The sequence below is a fragment of the Vipera ursinii genome (genome assembly GCF_947247035.1).
Source record: "Vipera ursinii genome assembly, chromosome: Z".
Lineage (NCBI taxonomy): Eukaryota > Metazoa > Chordata > Lepidosauria > Squamata > Viperidae > Vipera > Vipera ursinii.
The window spans coordinates 115123731-115146701 of NC_139517.1; the positions used below are offsets into that span (position 1 = coordinate 115123731).

A 22971-nucleotide genomic window follows, 5' to 3' on the forward strand; every position below is an offset into this window, starting at 1 on the left:
CGGGACCTGAAGACCTGGCTCTTCGAGCTTTCTGGCCTAGACTGAGAGTATTAACTGGGGTTTTAATTGTATTTTTAATTGTAATTGGGTTATATTTCAAGGTTAGTGTAATTATTTTAATTGTTTTTAATTTTTGTAACTTGTTGCATTGTTTTAAAAAACCTTGTGAACTGCCCTGAGTCGTACGGGAGAAGGGCAGTATATAAGTTTAATAAAATAAATAAATAAATGGTTGTAAATGTGAAAAACAGCCATAAGCTACTTTTTCCAGTTTGAATTGTCACTAAATGAACTGTTGTAAGTTGAGGGCTACATATATCCCAAAGGAATAAGACAGCCTTCCCAACCTAGCTACCTTTCAGAACTATAGAATACAACTCCCATTGGCTATAATGGCCAGGAAATGGGTGCTTGTAAGGGACATTAACTTATGTAGGGTTAGGGAGGCATCAGGTTTAGCTGAAGTTGGATGGGGGTAGGGGCGCTAACAGATTATCACAGCTTGATCATACTAATTCTCACCCCGAACCCTGAACTAATCCACTTTGTTTTAGCTTAAGGGTTCTCCTTCTCCCTCATCTGTCACAAAGGTGTCCTGTGATTATTTTTTCCTGCCATGTGTGCTGATGAGGATGTCTTTGTCTCATCTCTAGAAGGAGCTTCCAATGGTGCAGCTACAGGCTTAATGTCTGATCGGCAGTTTTCTAAAACACTTATCAGATCTTATGCAGTTTCCTTAGAGATATGGGTTTAACACTCTTTCAAAAGACTACTGGACCTATTTGGTAGGCATGGGCTTAGCGCTCTTTTGAGAGAACACTAATCCTCTCTGCATACTTGCTGCATACAAGGTAGTTTCAACTGGAAAACCAGGTCTATATTGGTTTTGTCACCAGTGAACGTGCTACATTGCTGCTTCTGTAGGCAATGGATCTTCTTTCTTTTCTCTTTCTTTCCTTCTTCTTCTTCATCATCATCATCATCATCATCATCATCATGTTTTCCCTGCAGGTGCAAGGTTCTGTTTTTTAGGTCAACAAGCACCATCTTGTGCAATCAAACGCAGCATCCCAATCCAACTGGCCTTTTTCATGTCTGCATTTGTTTGTTATTTTGCCATCTTTTCTTTGGCCTTTCACACAGGTTCTTGCCATCTACATTAAAATGGAAGGTGATCTATTGTTGGCAATGGATTTTGCATGACCATATTTTACCATGTTTTTTTTTAATGTTGTGGGGGGGGGAGGGAGTACCAATTTGCTTATCCCTTTTCAACTTTGGTACCGCTAGGTGCCAGGGAAATAGTTGTTCTTATTATAAGTAGGCCAATCACAAGTGTATATTCTCCATGAACATCTGTTTCCTACTTCTGAATGGAGTGAAGTCCCAAATGTCACTCCTTGCAGAAATAGTCAAGCATGGTGCTCATTCATCAGCAGTTGCTCCCTCTCACTTCACCCTAAGGCGGGGGTAGGCAACCTTGGCTCTTTAATGACTCATGGACTTCAACTCCCAGAATTCCTGAGCCAGTCCATGAGTCATAAAAGAGCCAAGGTTGCCTACCCCTGCCCTAAGGTTTCCCTGTAACTTGCCATCCAGGCTAGATTTGGGACATGGTTTTAGCTCTTGTTTAGAAGTAAGCTGGACCCCTGTTCAGTAATATTCTGCTTTTACATAGATCCAAGCACCCACTTACACTTGTCTGTCACCTCCCCATCCCACTTTACACCTTTCCCCACAGGAGAGGTTTTAAGCAGAGCAACTGTCTTCCTGCAATTCTTGGTAGGAAAACAAAGCCAGGGAAAACCCAGCAATTACTTTCGTTAACTTGTCCCACATTAAGAGCAATACAAGACACAGTCCTGACAATAAAGCAGAACAAAGATCAGCAATGACGGCAGCATACTTTTCCACTGCCTCAAGAAAAGAAAATAGCACTTTAATGCAGTCATCTGGTTTGGCTCATAGTGATGCGAGTGCTCAGGATCCCATGTCTAGCTGATGGCTCAGACTGGTGTATAAGCCCAGAAAACTCGGTTAATTCCAGAGAACACAGTTTAGTCAATACTGACTAATGTTGCATAAAAATGATTTCTCTCATGTCTCCGGTTAAATTTCCACTCCTATCCCAGATTTTAAGGATCTGATGCAGCTTTGGTTTCCAAATTTTCATCCCTGTCCTTCCAATTCTATGCTCTTGTATGCACAGCCATTCTTTCTTCCACTGCTTCTGTTCTTTGTGGACACTAGTGATAAATCATGCTGTCACACCACTGGTGATAACTCCCTGTTGGGAGGGCTGACATGATCAAGCGCCACAGGACATGAAAGTAATAATAATCTCTTCGATACCAATTGCTTTGCAGCAAGCAGTGATACAGAAAGAAACTTCTCCATAACCAAATGCACTCAGAGAACACCAACTGTTTGCTTTGTAAGACCACAAAGATAGAATTCTTTATTGTCCAAATGTGGCCGGACACACAAAGAACTTGTCTCTGGTGCATAAGCTCTCAGTGTACATACAAGTAATAGTGATAATTATGATCATAAAAAACATGAAAATACATTTATCATAAATTGTAAAATGCAACAGTTCATCATAAATCATAAGATGCAACACTTAGTGGTAGTCATGGGATACTCCCACAAGCACCATTGCAAGTTGGTGCTTATTGCAAATGTGGGAAAGGTATTTGAGGTTTCTTCCTAACACAACCTCTTTGCTTTTTATTAGGTTCCTAAGGATGCAGTTGCCAATAGCAACAAAGGATATGGACCCACAAAAGGTGGTAAGCCCTTAGAAAACTGACTGCAAGATTTTCTTTTCCCTTTGGCTATCGAATGCTGCATATAAAACATTATAGTTGTAATTCCTCAACTTACAATCATAATGGAGCCTGCCCATTAGTCATAAGTCATGATGGTTGTAAATCAGGTCATGTGACCAACCCAATTTTACAAACTTTTTTGCACCAGTCATTAAGCGAATCATTACAGGTATTAAGTGAATCTGTGGTTGTTAAGCAAACCCTTTGTTTGCTACGGGGTGTTTTTGCTGAAAGCTGGAAGTGTGTGTTGATTTGGGCAAAAATAACGTAAATTTGGCTCACATGACTTGCAGGGTGCTACAAATGACTGAAAATGTGGTCACATGACCATAGGAAGGGGCTGTTGGGACTTCGGAATTTGTTTCTCTGTTGTCAACTCTGAAAAATCGCTAAGAGATGAGTACTAAGCCAAGAACTACCTGTATCTGAATTTAGCTAAATTCATTGATTCTGCTAAATCACAGAGGCATTTTACTGGTGGGATTCTAGAAACCATATTTATCAACTTACAATAAAACTGGACTTAGTCACTGTGGTTTTTACTTCATGGTTTAAGCATTAGCAAAATGTGGTGCCCCAACAATTCCTACATGTGAAATGGCAATCCCTATACAAGTAGTCCTTGAGTTATGAGCACAATTGAGCCCAAAATTTACGTTACTAAGCAATATAGTTAGGTGAGATTTGCCTCATTTTACAACCTTTTTTGCCAGTTGTTAAATGAATTACTACAGTTGTTAAGTGAATAACATGGTTGTTAAGTGAATCTGGCTTCCTGACTGGCTTTGTTTGTCAGAAGATTGCAAAAAGTGATCACGTAACCCTGGATCACTGCAACAATCATAAATACATGCCTGTTGCCAAGTGTTCAAATTTTGATCATGTGACCAGTGGATTGTAAGTGTGAAAAATGGTCATATTTTTTCAGTGCCATTGTAACTTTGAACAAACACTAAATACGAGGACTACTTGTATGTGATTCTTATATCCTTGACTATGAGACATGTTAGTTATTTTTAAGTTACTGGCCAGAACTTATAAAAAGCACCAGGATTAGACCAAAGCCCATGTTAATATCTTAGCAGGTAGCCAACCTTCTATGATCTTGAAAAGGAAGGGTCTGATTTGGTGATAAATTGGGTGATTGTCCAGTATTTATCTGCAATCACACCAGAAACACATTTTTAAAAAGTATGCTTTAAATATGGAGTGCTTCTTGATATATTAACCTTTGTTCTTTTACTTCTGAAATGCCAAGTGTTGGTAACACAAGTTTCTTGAGGATCTTGACAAAACAAGTCCTTGTTGGAAAATCACTAGGAAATCCCAAATTGTAACAAAATATCCCAAGACAATGGCAAACCACCTTAGTTCACACAAGAAATTTAAACAGACATAACCATACAATCAGCAGGAGCCAGGAATGATTTAAAGGAGACGATTCTCCCTCTGCCGCAAAAAAAGCGACTTGTTAACAACTAGGATGTTCAGAGGTGAGAAAATGGGCTTCAAGATGCGGTTGTCTCATTTCTGACTACACTGGACTGTTTAAAAGATCTTTGGACTCTGTGATCACACTCTTAGTACAAAAGCATTCTGGTTATTTTATATATGTATCATCCTTGTTCAGGTTCTCCAAAACCGTCATGCAAGCTTCTTTTAATAGAAGCAGGCTGCCCGCCAGCTGATGGTTAACGTAAGGCGGGGGGGGGGGGAAGAGAGGAAGTATTTTGTAAGCATTTTTTTGCTGTTATTGTACCGTAATGTTCTATAGAGCTCCACAAGAGAAAAGGTAAAACTCCAAATAAATAATACACACCTCCACGAAAGCAGTTATTGACAACGAAGATTAACACACTTGGCACGAGAACATTAAGCGAAACTGTAGCAACTGCCTTCAGTCGCTTAGTGATTGTCATCCAGATTCTAGTTAAACTACTGTATGAAAGACAAGTTGAAGTATTTGGGGGGGGCTCTTTCTGCTCATTGCAGAAAGGGGGAGGAAAGGGTCAAGGGATTTTGCTGCAACCTGAGAAATCGTGCAAGAGGAGCATAAGGCAGGGGTGAAGAATACAGGGTCGAGCGAGCAGCGTTAAAACTGGGGGGGGGGAAGGGGGAATGGAAAAAGAAGGCTTGTGCACGCGCACACGAAAGGAAGAATTATTTTCCTGCAGAAAACGCACCCGGATATTTTTCTAAATGTTTCCAAAATCCGGACAGCCACTAGATGGCAGGAGAAAGAACTTCCCACATGTTTTTCTTTAGATCTAGCAATCGTCCGGGTTTTTTTTTTTTTTGCAGACCGAATAGCCTGCTTTGATATCATGGGCTCCCCCCGCTTGTTTATTGCAGCTTGTGCAAATTGCTTAACATCTTCATCACCAAGCGCGGCTTAGCAGCGCCTCCCAACTTCGCTTTCGGTATTACAGCAACCTTCCCTCCCACCAACCCCCAGCAACGACAAACAAGCAAACGCTCTAACTCTCAGTCGCTTCTCTAAAACGGCTTTCCAGCCTTATATACCCTTCTAAAAATAGCCTCTCGCTCCCAGGGCCAATCAGGACGGGTCGAATTTCGAATCGGACCAATGGGGTGAGGCGTCACGGAGAAGTTCGGTCACGCCAGGAGGAGCCGAGATGCGCCGCGCGCGGCCATTGGGCTAGTCTGACATCATTGGAACGCGGTGTAACGAGTTTGTTGTTATAGATTGGGCAGCATTCAGAGCCGGCGTAATGGGATCACGAGGTGGCGGAGGGAGGGGGGAGGGAGAGGAGTAAAGGGGAGGAGCGAATGTGGCTTTCAGCAGAAGGGAGGGGGAGAAAAGAGGAGGGAGTAGAAGGAGGGGGAGGTGACGGCCAAGGAGAGCTTTTGAAAGGGAACTTTTGCAGCGGGTTACATTTGCAGTCACCTCGGTGTTTGCAAATATTGAGTAGGCTTCTCAGCAACTATCTTCTGGAGAGAGCCCCAGGAGTGGAAGGCAATCTCAACAGCAGCATCGGGGAGACTGCAAAAAGCTACAGAAAACAACAAAAGCCAACCAGCCAAAAGAGAAAGGCCAAAAGAACCTTGATCTATTGCTGTGCAATTAAACTTTGCATGAAACTTCGCTTTTTATATTATTTAAAATATATATACGTCTATATATATATATATAAAAATAAAAATATATATAAATATATACCTATATAAAAACTTCGTCTGAAATTCTGAACAGGAATTTAATATATATCTAGAGGTAGATTGCTATTTTTCCCCCTTAACGTACTTTCCGCTGAATGATTTTTCCCCTCCTTTTTTCTTGATTTTTTGCTTTGATTTCGGTGGTCTTTCTTTGGAGGAGGAGGAGGAGGAAGTGAGACTTTTGTAAATAGCTGGTCTTATTTCTGTCACCATCACCTGCTGTGGCGATTACAGCCGAGAGCCGGAGCCAGAGACCTCCGTCGCGCTGCTCCGTTCTTCCGACCTGCGAAAAGGACCCCAGTTTTCGGACGCTGTCTTTGCGGAGGGCTCCTGGTTGCAACTTTTCTTCCCAGCCCGTCCCCCCTTCCCCCCACAAAAGGCAATGGATGTACTTCCAATGTGTAGCATCTTTCAGGAACTCCAGATTGTTCACGACACTGGTTACTTCTCAGCCTTGCCATCTCTGGAGGAATACTGGCAACAGGTAAAGGAGGATGGGCTATGTTTGCAACCATTTCGGGTTTTTAACGTTGGGGACCACAAGCATGCGTAAGCTTCAGCGCTTCTTTAAAAAAAATATTTATTTTTTTATTATTTGCCCGGGTCAGGAACGCTTCAGGGCAAAGATCGAAATTCAAAGAAAGATATGAATGTCATTGAAAGGGTTCTTGTCCCTGGGGTGGGGGGGGGTGAGAAGCTATTTTAATCAGGGCCGTTAGCAAGCAAAGGACGCGTTTTATTTATTTATTTATTATTTATTTAATTTTTTCCAATGCATGCCGGTTCTCATTCCCCCTTCTCAGTGGACGTGGCTGTCAGAACGTGTGAGCAGCCGCTGTATGTGTGTGTGTTTGTGTGTGTGTGTAGCTGTCAGAACGTGTGAGCAGCCTGTGTGTGTTTGTGTTTGAACGCTCGCTTGCTCTCACTGTGCCCAGCTTTCATCGATGGAGGCAGACCTCAAGCCCCTAGAATGAAAGCTGGCTACTCTAAATAAATCATACAATGGAATCGAATCGGATCCCCAAGTTTCTGCCTTTCCCATTTGCCTGTCCCGACTCTTTTGTGTGTGTGTGTGGGGGGGGAGTTTCCCCCTATCCTCTCCTCTCTGTTCTCTCCCCCCTTTTGAAGCAAAGCCAATTGCTATAAGGATAACTTGTCATCCGAACAGTTCTGTGTTTGGAAATACTGTTCTCCGTGCTTCCCCTCCCCCCGCCGAACATCCTCTCGCAAAAATGGGGGGGGGAGGAATCCTCTCTTTCAGTACTGTACTATTTTTATGCAGGCTCATGTACAGCTTTTTTTAAAACAGCCCCCCCTCCCCACAGAACGAGTTGTCAGTCATATGACAATTATTCCCCCCCCCTTCACCTTATAAGTCCTAATAGAGGAAAATCTGAGGCATGTTGCCTTTAATGGACAAGTTTGTGTTTTTTTTGTCCATGTCATTGAATTCCAAACACTGGAAAATGTTTTTGCCTTGCTTGGGATTTTCCCTCGAATATGGGACTGAGAAGACATGTTTACTTGCCTCCATTACTGTGATGATTGCTCTCTCTAACCCAATTTAATTCATCTGGGTTTCCATTTGTAAGGCTTGAAAACCTGATTTTGGAGGTTTAAATCTGAAACTCTACCAATATTCTTAAGTCTAAGGGTTGGCAGATTTATAACACACGCTGTCTTCCTTTTTCCCTAATAATGGGGTCTAACAAGGTTTTCTTGGGTGATTTTGCTTAAACCCAAATTTGGCTCTTTGTAGCCTTCAGAATCATTTTAGCCCCCCCTTCCCCCCAGAAATAAGTTTGCCTAACAGCAGAATTTTAAATCTATTTCTGAAGGTCAAACCTTTCTGTACATTTTCTTCCGTGGTCAGTACCTTTGCCAGATATTAGAAGGTTTGCTACAATCATTATAGGGTAACCTAAAAATATTGATCAGATAGAATTTATTTTGCTTTCTCTTCCCCTGTACCTCCTCCAATAAGGAAATACATTAGCAACATACAATTTATTTTTCTACACCTTTGCCTAAGTTTCTCAGTTTAATAAAGCTTATGTCCAGATAGGTATGTTTAATTCTCAGGAGACGGCAGTGTACAGGGTGCTATGACCAATTTAAATTGATGCTGAAATGGTGTGTGTTTGTGTGCAGCATTTTATTTCACTCACAGTTGTGGAGGAAGGGCTGTTGCTGAAAATCACATAGCTCATGCTAGACTGGCCATTTTGCCTAGAATCTGATTATTAATACAATCCAGAGGATTAGCATGGCCAGCCTTTCACTATGCTGTTCACAATCCTATTGGTGTCTTAGTGGAGGATTTTTTTAAAAAAAAAATCTGTCCTATTGCATGTAGGTTTCAACCATGAGTATTCTTGGCAGAGAGTCATAAATTTTAAAAGGAAGTCTCTTTTGGCACTGAGTAAAAGAAACAAGGGAATGACTCATAACCAAGCCACTCTTGACCAGCAGATAAAGTTCTTCATTTTTTGGAATCAGCATTAAGGCCTTAAAAGTTGGAGTTTTCCATGCTTTTCCCTTTTGTCTCTTTCATTCAATGTCCTATTAGAAATCTGAAGGTTTTGCTAATGATGTTCCTACTCTCTCTGCAAGAAAAGCCTCATTTTCCGACAGACTCATGCCTGTATATTTGGACATTCTTTCAGTGTCTCTCTTAGGCTGAGTTCTCTTGTGCAGGAAATGTCTTGGCTTGAAAGATGTAAAATCTATCACAACATATGCAGGTTAAATTTAGAGTGCAAACCATAATTTTTGTCCACTTGGTGGAAGTTCAGTTGAGTTTTTTTTTCTTCAACACAACGAGAAGTTAGCATTTACTTTAAAGCTAATTCCACTGAAATGTTTCTACGAGATGCCTATTTAGTTAACTCATAAGGGAAACGCTTAAAGAATGTAGCTGGGTTACTATTTTTGACTGTGCATTCTTGACAAGTTCATGAGAATTACACTGTTTCTTCGAACATTCATCAGTTGGAACTTGAATGGCCTTTAACTTTAAAGCATACTAGCAACCAGAAATATAATCTCCAACTTTGAGTGTGCATGGCTTCCTGCTAAATTTTTCAGAATGTTCTTAGACGTGAATGATTTTTTAAATATCTGTTTATGTATTTTTAATTCTGTAGACTTGCTTAGAGCTGGAGCGATACCTTCAGAGTGAACCTTGCTACGTGTCTGCCTCTGAGATAAAATTTGACAGTCAGGAGGATTTGTGGACCAAAATTATTTTGGCACGGGAGAAAAAGGAGGAATCTGAACTAAAGACAGCAAGTGCTCCAAAGGAGGACAACCTTAATAATCAGACTTTAGAGACTAACAGTCTGAATTCTGATAGTAGTGAATCTTCAGATAGTTCCGAGGAACTTTCTCCTACAACAAAATTTACCTCTGATATCATAAATGATGTCTTAAGCTTGGCCAGTGCTGGAAACTTGAATTCATCTGTCACTTCTACTCCTCCTTCTTCCCCTGAGCTGGGCAAGGAGCCATCTTCTCAACCATGGAATTGTGCCCCCAGTGAATTGCATTCACCTGGCAAAATCCGTACTGGTACTGGTGGAAAGACTGTGGAAAAAGGTACCCTGGTCAGTGGTGATGCCTCTCCTGATGGGAGAAGGCGAGTTCATCGCTGTCACTTCAATGGGTGCCGAAAGGTTTATACCAAAAGTTCACATCTGAAAGCACATCAGCGTACCCATACAGGTGAGTATTCATATGGCCTCTAGGACTGATGAATGTGTCTTGCCTTCTGTACTTTGTCTATTGACCTTAGGATAATCTCTCAAAAATGAGATGGTGTGCAGTTGCATCATGTATATTTCCATGATTTCGTGACTCTTGGCCAGGAAAGGCTTAGATCAGGAACTAAATGCATGGTGCAGCTGCATGTATTCCCTGTAGAACGCCTCCATAGAAATGTTGCAACATCCGTTGTGGAGAAAGGCAGGAGATGAGTGCAAGAAGGGAACTTCATTTGTTCCCAGTTCCTATTTCCTTTGCAGTCCATTTCCTCTTAATATATTTTTCAATGTGTTGCACCTTCAAAATGTGGTTTGCTAGTGGTTGTTTCTATCCACTTAGACTTTACAAAGTGTACTCCAGCTGTTTGCTGATTCATATTTTATGGTGTAACCATTCTCTCATATCTTCTTGCTTTTCATGGTCAGCATGCACAAAATATCATAAGGAAGAATCTTTTGATCACTGTTTCTCCAAAACACTAATCTTCAGATGGCCATTTGGAATTGGCTAGCTTCCGAACTGCCTCTAGCAGATAATGCTAAAGAAGACCTTGATGCTTCAGTGTCATAATCTTACACAATTTCTGGAGCAAGAATTCAGGGCCCTTAGATAATGCAATACCAGCTAAAGTTTCCCAGAATGCAAGTCCTCACTTCCTCATTCTTTTTCCATAAGCCCATTGCAAATTGGTATCTAAAATGTTTGGTTCATTTATTTGTTTATGCATGGCTGGTTTCTGTTGGTTAAATTACCCCATGCCTGAGAAGGTGAATAATTCATCTTTTCTCATAGGAAAAAAAAATCCAGTAAAAACGGGGATAAATCTAAAATTAGATAACAAAAAGGAAAACCCAGAATTTCTTGGTAAAGAAGAATCTAAAACATCTTAAAATGGGTTGGATTCCATATCATGTTAAACATTCATATGGTTAGTAGGTTATGTGATCAAAAGCAATTATGGTTTAGTCAATAAACCCTAATGAAATGCTTAATTCTGGTTCACTTATAGTATTAATGCTGCAGATTAACTTTGCACATGCATCATTTACAAAGTACATCATTTACTCCTTGAAATATTACAGTTGATTTATGACCATTTGATTGTGGTGCATTTCCATTCATGACAAACCTACAGAGTTTTATCCTGGTGAAACTCAAATGTCATAATACATTCCTGTTCCCTAGAGCAGCCTGAAAAGATGTGGAGTGGAATCAGAACTTATATATATACGGTATATATATATTTATATATTGTAAGAAGCTGCCATGGCAGCTTTTGACTGTAAATATTCTTCTTCTTTTAACGACTTCGTGGTTAGATGCACCAAATCACTTATAAATATGATGGCAAAGCTGTACATTTTCAGGCAAGCTAAAAGGGTTCCTCCTTCTCACAAATGCTGTTTTCACATCTTAAAGGGAGAACTATTCTACTTTACCAATTAACCCTTGTGTAAACAAAGAAAAAAAAGGATGATTGTGTTCTATATCATTGTGCTATAAAATTGAAAGTGAATACGTATGATAGTTATCAGGAAAAGAGGAAAGAACATTAACCCAGAACCTATAACTTAAATGTGGTAAGGGGGGGGGAATGTTAAACTCAGTGTGCCACTAAAGATGATTTTATTCCTTATTTTTCTTCTCCACCCACCATTTGGCCCATATAAAGCATCTGCAATGCTTACTGGATATTTACAGAGAGAAACAAAACAATGCAGGAAACATAACTTGTAGAGTAGAGTTTACAGACCTCTTATTTTAAGTTCATTGGTAAGGAAGTGTTCCGAATGAAGATGGAAAAGGTTGAAACCAAAACCATTGTTCTAATAAGGTAAGCAAAATGTATTTATTTTTTAGATTTATTAGCCATCTCAGTCCAGTGGACTCTTAAGAATGTGGTTTTATACCCTTCTTGACACCTCTAGAAATGAAGAATCATTTTTATAAGGCATTGGTAAAACTCATAATCTGAAAACAGTTCTTAACTGAACCAAATGATTAGATACATGTTGAGTTTTCAGACCTTTTTGTAAAAAAAAAAAATCATTTTCAGAATCAGAGGATGCCAGAAAGTTTAGATTACTGGAATATTCTTTTTGTAATTACAGGATATTTTACTGTTGGAGGAAAGCTGTCAGCTCAAAAACAAAATTTCCATCAGCATTCTTGAAAGTACCTAGTGAACTATAGAATAACCAACTTTGTTTCCTGTATGGTGTGGGTCTTTTGTTTATTTGTTTTTGTTTTGCAGGAGAAAAGCCTTACAGATGCTCATGGGAAGGATGTGAGTGGCGTTTTGCAAGGAGTGATGAACTAACCAGACACTTCAGAAAGCACACGGGTGCAAAACCTTTTAAGTGTAATCACTGTGACAGGTATGTAGAAGGAATCTTGTTTTATATTACTTTCTTCCTCCGTGCTTAGAAAGCAGCAAATTTCATCTAGTTCTGTTGATGCCAGTAGTATTGTTTTATCTTAAATATAAACAGGACCTCTTTTATTCAAGAGAAAAATTTGGACCTCTGTTTTGGGAAGTTCTATTCTTATAATTGTCTCTTGCATATTGAGAGAGATTTGCAAAACGTTTGATGTACAAACACGCCAAAGTTGAAATATCCTGTTTTAACCTTATCAGAAATGTTCCAGTGCTTTTCCAACTTTCCTGGAAATGTTCCAGCTTCATAATGAAGTTGGAATGTTTGTATCTGAAATAATTTCTGAATAGTTTTTGGGTTAATGAAAGAGCAATTTTCACTGGATTCTTGTTACCATGAGTTGTTGCAACTCATGTTGTTAACATGCTGATATAATAAAGGTAGATGTTTACTTGGCTGGCGACTGACAAGATCACAATCAGTGTACTGAAGTGTCAGCTCACTTGCAAAAACTTTAGCTACAATGCAGTATTGTGCATTCCAGACATGTGGCGGAGTGATCCTTCCACTGTTACACATTTAGTAGGCAGTATCTTGCTGCGCTGGATTAATTGTAATGGGAGTTATTCAACCCTTTGCGGGTGTCTGTAATTAAGCATGATGCATAGCTGAGTTGCAGTTGATAACATTCACATCAGTCATGAATGAGGAAAGTGACTAATATTCCCATTTTACGAGAAATGCATCAAGATTAAGAAATAGTTCAAGAACCTTGTAGTCAAGTTGTCCATCTGGAATTGCTCTCTTTCTGAGTTGTCAGTAAGTTCAGAATTTCAGTAATCTATCTTAAATCCAAATGTCTATGGAGATTCTCAGTCATCCAGGTCATCATACCATGCGAAGACATTTCGCTTCTCATGCAAGAAGCTTCTTCAGTTCTGATGATCAGAACTGAAGAAGCGTCTTGGATGAGAAGTGAAATGTCTTCAAGGAAAAATGAAGAAAGTCCAATTGCCTCTTGGAAAAAAACACCTTTGGGTTTTCCTAAATCCAGCATATTTCTTGAAAACTCCATTGAAACCTGACTTTAGCTGTCTTCTCTTTGTTGATGGACAGGTGCTTCTCCAGGTCTGACCATCTGGCTCTTCACATGAAGAGGCATCTCTGAATGATTGGAAGCTTGAATCCTGTGGGCTAAGAGGCTTTGAAGTCACGCTGGCCTTGGAAAAAAGGATGCATATTCCAGCCAAAGCATGCCATTTTGCACCCTAACTCAGCGGCCTCCAGGTCTTCTCTTCCTTGGAAGGTCTTTAGAGGGCTAGATAAGTCATGTAAGAAACGGCTGCAGTGACCATACGGTGCAGGTCTCCAGCCCAGGGGACCAAACCTTCTGAATGGCTTCTGACACCTTCTGCCGTGAGCAAACTGGGAGTGTTAATGAATGGACAGCTGTGTGTTATGGAGGATCTACTGGATGACTGGATGCTGAGGCACATTTTTTTAAAGGAAAAAAACAAACATTTGTTCCTTGTTGTTTTCTAACTGTAAGAGAGAAAAAGCTGTCTGAAAGTGGGATTTTTTTAAATTTTATTTTTAACTTGGGGGGGGCGTGCCTGTGAAGAGTGTTATGTGAAATGGAAGGATGTGCATCCTTTTGATGGGGGAGGGGGAAATGGTCTCTGCACCTTTTTTTTTAATTTTGTTTTTGGTTTCGGAAGGGGGAGATGGAAGGGAGGGAAGGAAAATCAGACTAGACAAATGTTGGCATGGGCCCCTATCCTGTGTGAAAGGAGCTTTTGGTGTCTGGTCCAGCTATTAAATGTGCAATGTCTCCGGTAGCTTGTCTGACTTGCTACAGAGCTCATTTGTAATCCATTGTATAAGCTGTGTATTTACAATATAACACGACCTATAACTTTTTCATTATAATACAAAGGTTTATTGCATGGTTCTGAAGAACTAGATGCTTTCCCATTCTGTAATCAGGACTCATTTCTCTCTTTCTTTCTCTCTCTCTCTCCAATTCCAGTTCAAAGCTCCTACACTGCAATTGGTTTAATGTTACATAACATACCAAACCCAAATAGTGTTTTTTTCCCCTTGAATAATTTTTTACTTCATCCTATTGGGTGGACAGAACCACTGTAGGTTAGAGATGGCTATTTAAAAAAAGAAGAAAAAAAGACACTCATGCAGCTGTTTCCCCCATTGCCTCCAACACCTACCTTCTTATCTTTTATTTATGCCTTGAGGTCTAATTTCTGGTTTTCTACCTGTTAATGCACTGTTGACCTTAATAATGGTGCCTTATGCAAATCGAACTTCTCTTTTGGGAGGTCTTATACAGGGGTATGAATGATATATGCTTTATTAAGGCTCTCTTTTCACCTGACACTTGTACTATATCTAATGTACATTATGAAGAGGTGGGAAGACCATCAGCTGGTATCCTGGGTGATCCTCAGCGTTTCCATGTAGAGAAGCCCCCCATATAAACATCTGTAGCAAAAATGTCATGGCATAATCCAGCAGCGAATGCATCTCTCAGTCCATCTTTTCACAAGGTTGATCCTGCACAGCTTGTCCCTATCCTGCATCTTTCTCTCTTCCCATTCAAGAAATTATTGAAAACCAGTCTACTAGTTCCTCCCTCCGCCAAAAAGATCCTGTACTCAGGATGCTGTTTTGCTCATGCATCTTTAAAATCGCAGGAGTAACTACAAGAAAAAAAAAATCTTAAAAGGCACAATGTCCACACCTGTATATGTAGCTTCCCCTTAATTAAAATGGAAAGTAAAGAAAAAAAATACAAAAAAGCAAAAAAAAAATATTAGTAATTATCAAGTGGGCAGGATATCTATAACGTATGTATATATCTATTTGTGTGTATAGTATCTGTAGCTGTGAGTGTGCGTGCATGTATATTTGTGTGAGTGTGTGTGTGTGTGTGTGTGTGTGTGTACATCTATAAAATATATAGATAATATATTATTTTTAAGGATTGTATTGAGTTCTTTGCTGTAAAGTGTCATAGCCTGTGAGGAGTCTTCCTCTTTTCCTGCATTTCATGGAGAAGAAGCAAACAAAAGTCAGCTTTTATTATTATTATTATTATTATTATTATCATTACTGTTTGCAAACCTAGGAGAGACCTGAAAAAGAGGGAGGAGCTTCAATCAGTGTGCACAGTTTTTAACAAGAGAAGGCAGTTACTTCCCTATTGATAAGCACTTTTGTACACTAAAAAAAAAACAAAAAAATGCCCTGGTGTCCAAATAAAGTGCACTGGAGCCCCTCTGGGGAAACAGCAGGACTTAAATGGTTTCTGCTGGTTTTCTTCCAATTCTTTTCATTCGTGCAAGACCCTTGGCTGGTTTAAAAGAAAAAAAAAATCCTTTTAGAAGCTCTAAGAAAGTTACCTCCTTTCTCCTATATTCACCCAACAAGCACGTTCATCTTTCTTTGGCCTTTTGTTTGTAGGTTTGGTTTTTGCTGCCCTATGCTTCTTCTCTTGCTAGTTCACGCTTTTCTTGATAGTGGTCATTGAGCTCTTCATCTCCTCCCCCCCAAAAGGGCATTGAATTGGAACACCAAGGGCTAAGGGTGCCTGCTTAGCCATTTCTGCATCATACGGGAGCAATCCATTGAGGGCTACTTAAAAATGGACACTTTCCGCTTAGATTAAATAAATGAATCCCAGCCTCTCAATTTCTGTCCTCTAAGCTTATGGAAAAGATGTAGAAATGTGCTTCTTGATGGTGAATTTATTCCTACGGGTATTTTACCTTTTAGCTGAATTCGCAAGGCAGTTTTACGAGATGTTAGAAATATAGTCGTTCCCCAAACATTAAGCCAATGTGTTTCCCAAGCTGCCTTCCACAAGAATGTAGCTCGTTTATAGCTATTTGGGGCAGCTTTTTCCCCCTGAAAATGATGGTGAATATTATTAGTCCTCTAACCATGTTCAAATCCATTCTATCCGAGTCTAAGAGATATATAGGCCTACATGTATCTGCATTGCGTTTTGAATTTTATATGCTCAAAAATGCACTTTTTAGGTTTTTGTTTTTTTAAAAAAAATACTCCCAAGAAAATATTTTTATTATCTACGGATTATGGAAGTCTGAGATGTATGGCGCTTCATACATGCAGGGCACTTTTTACCGCATTGAGAGATGCCATTTCATAGACAAAAAAAATACCGTAGATCGGGAAATATCTGTCTGCATGTATGAATTACAATACTCACCCTTTGATCAAGGCATTCTGCAGGTTTTTCTGCTCCAGCATTGTATTTGAGACGGTAAGATTGCAATGTTTTCTGCTTAGCCATAATCATTTGCTATTTTTTTTTTGCAAAAAAAAAAAATCTCTTGCAGTAGTTAGAAATCAGTTTTGCAGTTAAATGAGTACATTTTGTTCAGGTGATAACTGAGCCTCAATCAAGCTGAAAGAAAAAAAAATTGCTTGAAATTTCAGAAAAAAAAATTTCTATTCGTAAAATTTCTTTTTATGTTTGTTTGTTTTTTGGGTTTTTTTGGAAGCACCCTATTATCTAAAGAATCTCTTTGTAAGATTTTTGTAAAAAAATTTGTTTTACAAGATTTTATTTGAAATTGTTTTTTGCAAGATTGTTATATTTCTGTATGAATGTATTTTTTATTGGAATAACATAAAAAATCTTATCAGCGTATCAGGTCTTCCTTTGTTTTTCTTTATGTGGAATTGAATTGTGCAAGAATTTCAGTTCTCTGGGCTTGGCTTATTAGGATAACAATTACGATTATAGTAATTCATTACAAAGGTTGAAGTTACTTAAGCTTTGAATACCATTGAAGATAAAGTCAGTGGTTTTCAAAGGATTATAGCCAGAACTTCTAAATCAAGAAACAGTTGATTCAGCTTTTCATTCTGTATTCACACCACATATATATAGCCAATCCAAGAAACATGTAACAGTTCCTGAAATCCCATTACGATCATGGTTAGTTAGGAGAAAATATTTCAGGAGATGTACTCAATCCAAACCAATGGACTTTTTATATTGCAAGGTTATAGGAAAAATTAGAAAACATTGAACATTTCCTGCATGCCATAAAGCAATACAAATTCATAAAGTGCTTTTTAAAAATCTCCCATCTTTTAAATGTTCAAGTGTTTAATGATCAGAGGATCAATAAAAGAATTAGGATGCTATTTCCCAGAAATCCTAAGAACTTGCATCTGGAAGGTACTTGGCACTAATACTTTTCTAGTATGGAATCGCAAGGGGAGTAATGTTAGGAAAACATGGGTCTGTTTTTATTGTTGGATGTTGTGATGGGGGGAATCAGTACAATGCCCTTTGATAGAGATCTGGATATCAATTAAAATTGTTTTCTTCTCTTAAGATTTTGACCCACTAATAGACCAAATCTTCATATCAAGATTTAGCTAATAAAAGTTACCTTAAAAAGTGTGGGAGTTTCAACGCATTTCAGTTAATTTTCATTATAAAACCAAACCCTATTAGGCTGGTAGTCAGGATATTATTAAGTTCCTCTCCATGCTGTAACATGGCAGTTTCTAGTTCCAGCCTAAATTTTCAAATGATTCCTAACCCATTTTGTCTTAGTTATAGGTATTTTAATTCTCAGTTCCCTATTCTGAAGAATCAGCCTGACAGATTACAAAAGGTAAACTATCATGGTGTAGGCTGAAATCCAATGTTTTCGAAATTCCATAAAGGAAATTAATAAAGGATCTTGCTTGAAACATTTCTGTTCTACCAATAGAGACTGCTAAAAAAGTTTGCCGGTAGAGAAAAGCAATAGCTTTTTGAGATGTTGCTTCAGGAGTCCAAATCTCATGAACACCACACTAGCATAATCAAAGGTCAAATGTCTTGGGTATCATAAACCAGTTAACATCTGCAAAGCAACATGTTGCCCTCCCTTGAAAATCCATCTACAGCATTCATTTTCCCCCCATTGATTCAAAGGCCTAGGTTGTATATTTTTTGACATAAATAACCTATGCTGAAAAAAATACTACTGCATACAATCTATGTTCCCTAGTTTATTGGTTTTGTTCAGCAATAAATCATTTGTTGGTATTGGTCAGCAATAAATCACAGTTTGCATATTGGGATGGTTTGTTAAGGTCCTAATAAAGTTTAGTGAACATTTGGCCAAAATAATCTATGTTTCTTATGTAATATTTCTGAAAGCTGATTTCAGTTATAAAGAGTTAATGCTCCTGTTCCTTGTAGTAGGGTGTAATCTAGGGATCTAGAGACCATTCAGTTTTGGTGAATACAACTTTTTTTAAAGAAATATCAAAGATCAGTTTGTGGAATTATTCCTTTCACTATAAAGGTAAAGGTAAAGGTTCCCCTGCACATGCGTGCTAGTCGTTTCCGATGCTAGGGGCTGGTGCTCATCTCCGTTTCAAAGCCGAAGAGCCAGTGCTTGTCCGAGGATCTCTCCGTGGTCATGTGGCCGGCATGACCAGACACCAAAGGCGCACGGAACGCTGTTACCTTCCCACCGTAGTGGTCCTTATTTTTCTACTTGCATTTTTACGTGCTTTCGAACTGCTAGGTTGGCAGAAGCTGGGACGAGTAACAGGCGCTCACTGTTACGCGGCACTCGGGATTCGACCCGCCAAACTGCCAACCTGATCGACAAGCTCAGCGTCCTAGCCCACTGAGCCACCGTGTCCCTTTCACTAGTTGAGAGCAATAATAGATACATTTTGTCACATACATGCAAGCTAAAGCATCACGATACACATTCTGTCATTTGTCACCTTGCAGTCGGTGGCTACTAGGTTTTCCCCCCTCTATTTTTAATCTTAACATGCTGCTGTTTTAGAAATGCTAACCTAGAAATCAATGGAAGAATAGAAGCGTTTACAGAATAGACCAATTTAGTCTATTAAAGGTGATGGATACCTCAAGTGTATATATGAACACGAGAAAAACCTGAAAAAAATTCAGTGTCATTATGTTCAAGCTGGTGGATATATCAACAACCTTTTCTTGCAAAGACAGGCAAATCCAAAGGTTACTTACATACATGCGGATATTTTTCTTCTCAATAATTAACATTTGCTAAATTGCAGGGTCTGTGTGTTTTGCACTAATCTTGTTTACTCCTACAATGAAGTTGATCAATGCAGGATGCAATGAGCAGTTTTGATTTTCAGCCAGCTTCTTGCAAAGCCCAACACTGATTTGGGCTAAAGAGAAAACAGACCCAAGTCAACAGTTGTCTTCTCTGTTTAAGGGAGGACTTGAACCTGGGTCTCCCTACTCCTAGCCCAGCAGCTTTAACACTATAACATGCTGATTTTCTTAATGCTTGCTTTTAGGTATATATGCAAGAAAGTGTATTTCACAGTTTCTGTAATCTGCCACCATCAGTACACCTTAGGCAACATGCTACATAATAACAATGAAAAATAAGAACAACAAGGAAGCCAATACTAACAGATGAGTAGAATACAAGAAATATTCAGTCCTGATTAACAGTACATAGTATTACTGTAACAATTTCACAGAAGGCCAGGAAAGAAGGAGTTTCTAAAATGTCCACGAGGTAAGGAGTTCCAAAGTAAAGGGGCAGCACAGAGAAGGTGGTGCATGTTTTCACCACATTTCAACAATAGGATGGACTCTTAAGCAGTTTTTCACATTCTGACTGCGGAGATTCAGCCTGGGTAATGTAATTACCTAGGTAATGTAATTACCTATTGTAATCTGATGCTATGCCATATAGGGCTTTACAAGTCATCACCAGCAGTTTTAGTTAGGTTTGAAAGCCTGGAGTAAGCAGTACAGTGATTTTAGTAATGGTGCTACTCAACTAGCATTAGATTACCCCATCAATAATTTAGCTGCTGTATTTTGGGCCAGTTGCAGCATCCATGTCAACTCCAAATGCTAGTTCATACGCAGCATTTTGGAAACATGGGAAAGTTAAAGTGTGAGGCCTAAAATAGAAAAATCTGTTTTAAAATAAATGCTTTAGCCATATGCTGTAATCATAATCCTTGTCAAAAAATTTCAAGGTGGATGTTTGAATTCTAGAGTTTCCAGAGGACAGTGGTCCCCCTGGACCCCATAGAAAAAATAGAGGAGAAAAAAGGCAGCAAGGTGAAATGTAAGGGATATAAGAAGGCTATGGTAAGGTGGAAATTAATTGAAGCTCTAATGAGCCTCTGGAAACCATTGTAGACTGTCCATCATCCTTCTGTTGGAGTCTTCACAGTTTAAAACTGTAGTTGCTCTGGACAAAAATGGGAGATTATATATCGACCTCAGAATCCAGCACATATTCTCACCCTGTATTCTCAACTTATGATTACAGCTGGGACCAAAATTGCCACTGCTAAGCAAAACAAGTATTAAATGAGTCACACCTGATTTTATGACCTTTTGTCACAATTGTTAAGCAAATCACTGCAGCTGTTAAGTCATTAAATGAAGCTAGCTTCCTCCATTGATTTTGCTTTTAGAAATGGCTGGGAAGGTCACAAATAGTAATCACATGACTATGGGACCATCATAAGTACATGCCAGTTGTAAAGGGCTGAATTTTTTTTATCATGTAACCACAGGGATTCTGCAACAGTCATAAGTGCAAGGACTGATCATAAGTCATATTTTTCAGTGCTGTTATAACTTTTAACATCACTGAATGAATGGTTTTAAGTCAAGGACTAACTTTATGAGCTTTATATATTTTTAAATATTCAATTTCTAGAGGCAGGGGGAAAAAATCTGAAATTTGACAATTAACACTGAGAAGGCATCAACAAGTCCTTCCAAATGGTGGGTGCAAATAACCAGAGCATCTAAATTGCTGTTTTTCTTTTCATTACCTTGCAGTTGGAACATTGCTCCTGGAAGATAAAAAGTGGATCCATTTTGAAACAGACTGTTGTTTTTACAGACTTGGAAATTTATTTGGAAAGTCTGCAATAAAAGTGTTGCTTCAGAGAAGCTGTAAAAAAACTGTCTCTCAAAAATGGTGCATCTGACCTCATTTAAAACACACATGCACTGAAATCTGCTCTAGATCTTTTGTTGGATGACTGAAGGTAGAAGAGATCAACAACAGTTATGTCAAAGCTCTGCTTAAATAATGCTGCACATGCATAATGCATCAGCAGATCATTATATCTGTTGATTCCAAAATTCTAAAAAAAGAAATCTTGCTTCCATGTGCTTGTGTGGCATCCAGCCATAACATGGGGAAAAGTATCTGCATGTACATTCAACCAGTTCAGGAACTGAATCTAAAAATGAAACAAAGGATTTGAATGTTAGAATTTAGGCATCTGCTCTTTCAAATCCATTTTGATTACATCAGACTCTGAGGAGTTTCCAAGGAGACCACTTTTCCTCCCTCTTCATCTTATATATTATATTCATAAAATAATAATACATTCCAATGATGGTGCAATGGAATATCTGCAAGGAATAACATTTGCCTGCAAGCAAGAAGTGGTGGAACACAAAATGGACGAAGTAATAGAAAATGGAAAGCTACAATACGCTGGGAGCTTGGAATTCAAACAGGCAAGTACCTGCCTTACACAGTACAAGTAGTCTTCATTTAACAAACATTCACAGTTATAGTGGTGATGATAAATTAACTTTACAATCAATCCTCATATTTATGACCTTTGAAAGTCTGTAAAGAAAAGAAAAGCTGATGCAATCATATGCACAGTCATGGTTTCTCTTAGCGACCACTTTGCCTAAGAACCGACTTGCTGCTCCCAATTATAGTTACTAAATAAGGAGTACACGTAGCACCCCAGATTTAACAATTGCCAGTAAGAAAGACAAAGTCTGGATAGAGGTTATGCTTTTAATTGTGTTGCAGTTGATGAGAGCTGGTTTTGCTGTCTTAACGTAAAGGACAAGAAGCAGTGGATGTAAACTAATCAAGGAGAGAACCAACGTAGAAGTAGGGAGAAATTTCCCGACAGTGAGAACAATAAACTAGTGAAACAGCTTGCCTTCAGAAGTTGTGGATGCTCCATCACTGGGGGCTTTTAAAAAGAAAACTGGGCAGCTGCTTGTCAGGAATGGTGTAGGATCTCCTGCTTGAGCAAAGGGACTAGAACAAGGGTCCTCAACCCTCGGTCCGTGGACCAATACCAGGCCGTGGCATGCCAGCACCTGGGCTGCACAAACAAGCAAAGTCCCATCTGTGGGATGCAGGCAGCACACACGGCGCCCTCTGATCCACAGAAAAACCTCTCTTCACATAACCAGTCCCTGGTGCCCAAAAGGCTCAAGGTTGACTCAGCCTTCCATCCTTCCGAGGTAGGTAAAATGAGGACCCAGACTGTTGGGGGCAATAAGCTGACTTTGTAATAATGCCGCTTGGGGGGGGGGGGGCGCGAAAGCCCTAATAAGCAGGCATATACATAGAATGAAGGCTATTGCTAAGCACATTGGTTTGTGCTTTAGATTGTAAGCCGCCCTGAGTCTTCGGAGAAGGGCGGGATATAAATGGGATTAAAATAAATAAATAAAATAAAATAAAATAAAAACCTTCAAGGTCCCTTCCAACTTGATTATTCTGTCATTATTATAGAAGAGAAGAGAATGGAGGGAGGGAAAATCACAAAATACTAAAAACCAATAAATAGAAGAACCATCAGACAGCAGAATAACAGAATACCAGAGTTGGAAGGGACCTTGGAGTAACCCCTGTCTGTCCTAGTTCTTGGGAAGGACTCAATAGGTGGTTAAAATACCAGGAGGTTAAAGCACAGGAAGATATGCTCCTATGAATCACTCTGATGCCAACTCCTGAAAA

General features: G+C 39.2%; 1 protein-coding gene across 3 annotated transcripts; it reads left to right on the forward strand.

The window, feature by feature from the left end:
- The first annotated feature begins 5748 nt into the window (after positions 1 to 5748).
- KLF6 (KLF transcription factor 6) lies at positions 5749 to 17028 on the forward strand. 3 transcript variants are annotated; one of them, XR_014494149.1, is made up of 4 exons: positions 5749 to 6495; positions 9158 to 9734; positions 11446 to 12151; positions 13268 to 17028. XR_014494149.1 is itself a non-coding variant. In XM_083376846.1 (4 exons), exons 1-4 carry the CDS (start codon positions 6394 to 6396, stop codon positions 13317 to 13319), a joined length of 855 nt encoding a protein of 284 aa, XP_083232972.1. In that variant the 5' UTR covers positions 5749 to 6393; the 3' UTR covers positions 13320 to 17028. The 3 variants fall into 3 exon arrangements, 1 of the variants encoding a protein (XP_083232972.1); XR_014494150.1 differs by lacking the exon at positions 13268 to 17028 and having other exon boundaries at positions 11446 to 11607; positions 12028 to 12053; XM_083376846.1 differs by having other exon boundaries at positions 12028 to 12151.
- Positions 17029 to 22971: the final 5943 nt, after the last annotated feature.